General features: G+C 54.4%; 2 protein-coding genes across 2 annotated transcripts; both read right to left on the reverse strand.

The window, feature by feature from the left end:
• Positions 1-1,265: 1,265 nt before the first annotated feature.
• Positions 1,266-2,015, reverse strand: LOC112457891 (the record flags this gene model as incomplete). Its single annotated transcript, XM_025021189.1, has 1 exon — positions 1,266-2,015. A coding segment is annotated over one exon (750 nt), but the record flags the coding sequence as incomplete, so codon positions are not given.
• Positions 2,016-2,044: 29 nt separating this feature from the next.
• On the reverse strand, positions 2,045-2,467 carry LOC112457892 (histone H2A). The gene has a single exon (XM_025021191.1). It carries the CDS (start codon positions 2,425-2,427, stop codon positions 2,053-2,055), a length of 375 nt encoding a protein of 124 aa, XP_024876959.1. The 5' UTR covers positions 2,428-2,467; the 3' UTR covers positions 2,045-2,052.
• Between the last annotated feature and the right edge of the window lie 585 nt (positions 2,468-3,052).

Raw genomic sequence — 3,052 nt, forward strand, 5'->3', positions numbered from 1 at the left:
GGCGAGTGACTCCGACCATAAACCGTCGCCCGAGTAGTTATCCCTGTACTTACAAAAAGCAGCAACACGCCGCATTCATCTACTATCCTCAGCACGTGGGCGCCGAAGCGCTTTGCCACTGTGAGCACTGTTCCCTGAAAGTGCTATTCCCGTAAGTCATGTCTACTCTCACCAGTAGATAGGGACAGTGGGAATCTCGTTAATCCATTCATGCGCGTCACTAATTAGATGACGAGGCATTTGGCTACTGTTAAGAGAGTCATAGTTACGACCGCACCGGGGGGTCTGGGGGGGCGGTTAGCCCCCCCAGAATCTTCCCGTGGTCGGAGTGCAATCAACGTCAGCAGTACTTCCCTTCGCGCTAGAATCGGAGCCGACACCGGGGATTTCCCCCTTACAGAGCCCATACCTGACGATTACGTACTCCCGGACAAGCCGACCCTTCAAACGTAGGGGTACGGTTTCCCGTAACGCACATATGACTCACTATTGTACCTGTGGTGTTCCCCAGATAGCAGGGTTAAATCCTGCAGCGAGCATGACCTACTCGGATTAGATCAGCTCCACTGACAGGACCGGGGTGCCAAGGCACCCCACTAACAGGTAATGCGCAACATAAGCTTCATAGCGCTGACCCACACTAGGCCCTCTATGCCGCTCACTCGGCTATGCGAAACCTCTGCCCCTACGAGTCCGACACCATCTGGTAGGGCACCGGTAGCCTCCCGGTGGGGCTCCCTACCCCCGTAGTACTCGTGTCGAGCGATCTTAGCTCACGTTTGACGAGTTGCCGCCGCTGGTGCCATGCCACCAGCTACCACGTAATCGCACGAGTCACCCCGTACTGTTAACGCGTCGCTCATCGGTTGCCCGGGGATCCGGGATTCGGCAGCAGTCGACGCGCCTTAGGAATATACGGCACGTGGTGCGCCATATACCCCGCTCGTATTGGGCACCTCCCACGCACGAGCACGCCGCGCTCGCCTCGCGAAACGCTACCCTGTTCAGTACTACCGGCTGCATCCGTTACCCAGCTACCTGGGATTGGGCAGCAGCCCAGCAGTTTTATGGGTAAAGGGCACAGGGTGCACCGTTTACCCGCGCTTGCTTGAATTTCTTCACGTTGACATTCAGAGCACTGGGCAGAAATCACATTGCGTCAACACCCGCGAGGGCCATCGCAAGCCTCACAGCATATATTCCACCCTCGTGTTATTAAATCGCTGAATACGCGACTCCGCGAGCACACCGTGTTCCTACACGGTTTACACGATTACTTCCATTGACGCGCGCCTCCCCGTAGTGTCCCGCAAAGCCGTAAAGGTTCCCGTAGCCACGGCTACGATCACGGCTATCTTCGCGACGGTGGCGGACTGGCGGTAGCGAGAGAGACCACGACGGCGACCTCGTCCGTGACGATGTCCGCGGTGGTGGTTGTGTGGTGCTGCTGCGTGCTGCGTGCTGCTGCTGCCCACCGCTGGTGGTGTTGGTGACGTCGGTGATGGTGTTAGTGGTGGCGGCGGCAGCGACGGTCGTCTCGCCTTTCCGCGTCTGGACCGGAAGTCCAGACGCCACCTCTGCTCGAGTCGTAGCTGATTATCGATTACATTTAAATGGATTAGATGACTCATGTGGGGTGTTGTGGAGACCTGGCATTCGTAAATACCGCTGTCCCGATGCTGCGGATACTTTATTTGGAGCGTCCAGTCGTCCGAATGAGCGTTGTGGATCGCTCGAAATCGCTGGTCGTTCGTGTACGTATAACGGCCAATTGTGAGCAAATGGACGTCCCTGTGCCGTACCCACGATACTTGTAGCGTCATCGTTTTGTTCCCCAAATTTTTGACACGGCAGTTGAGGTACGTGGTCTTTCCCAGCAGGGCGGTCACGTTCTTCAAGGCCGATTTGTCGAAATACGGCCCCGATCGTGTGGTCTCTTCCAGAGCGTTTTGGTTGTATGTGTCGCTGTTCTTGCCGCTGCCGCCGTATGGGATGTGGCAGTGCACTTGTAATCTTCATTTTTTACCGTGGGGCTTGTGATCGATGCCGGATTTATGCTTTCTTTTCCGTCTTCTTGGGCAGCAGAACGGCCTGGATGTTCGGCAGGACGCCACCCTGGGCAATGGTCACGCCGGACAACAGCTTGTTCAATTCCTCGTCGTTGCGGATGGCGAGTTGCAGATGACGGGGAATGATCCTAGTCTTCTTGTTGTCACGAGCGGCGTTACCGGCCAACTCCAATACTTCAGCGGCGAGATACTCCATCACTGCGGCCAAGTAGACCGGTGCACCGGCGCCAACGCGCTCGGCGTAATTTCCCTTCCTCAGCAGTCTGTGAATACGGCCCACGGGGAACTGCAGTCCCGCCCTGTTGGAACGAGACTTCGCCTTTCCCTTGACTTTGCCACCCTTTCCGCGTCCAGACATGTTGCTCAATTAGCGAATACGGGTTAACGGAGATCCTTCGTTCGTGAGAACCAAGAGGATTGTCAAACACCTCTAGCAGGGAGATAGGGTTTGGAACGCGAAGAGCACCGCAGTTGCGGCGGTGTCCGGATTCGGCGGGCGACTCTGAACTGGCACGGACTAGGGGAATCCGACTGTCTAATTAAAACAAAGCATTGCGATGGCCCTCGCGGGTGTTGACGCAATGTGATTTCTGCCCGGCGGGTGATGCATTAGAGGTGTGTTGCAAATAGAGATCAGGACCCTGTGGTTCGTCACTTCCACAGTATTTTATGACTCCAAACCTTCTCTCTATCTGCGTGTGTGTACGTACGGACAAATAATGGTGAATAAATGCGAAAAGAATGACAAAAAGAGAATGATAGCTGCTACAGTAACCTTAATAATCCTTGACAATATCAAAAGCTTGTATGACACGATGTGATTAATAAGACGCCACGACGCTTATTGAGAGAATCGCGAGTCGCGAAAAACAATTGCGTGGGAATCAATTGCATGATAATGCAGTTCGATGATGCAGAATCGATAGATAAGTTGTGACCGAACTCGCGGTCTAAAGTTAAGAGAAACTCACTTTGAGTTGAAA

This window comes from Temnothorax curvispinosus, unplaced genomic scaffold, assembly GCF_003070985.1.
Source record: "Temnothorax curvispinosus isolate PA1 unplaced genomic scaffold, ASM307098v1 QBEX01008406.1, whole genome shotgun sequence".
NCBI classification, from domain to species: domain Eukaryota; kingdom Metazoa; phylum Arthropoda; class Insecta; order Hymenoptera; family Formicidae; genus Temnothorax; species Temnothorax curvispinosus.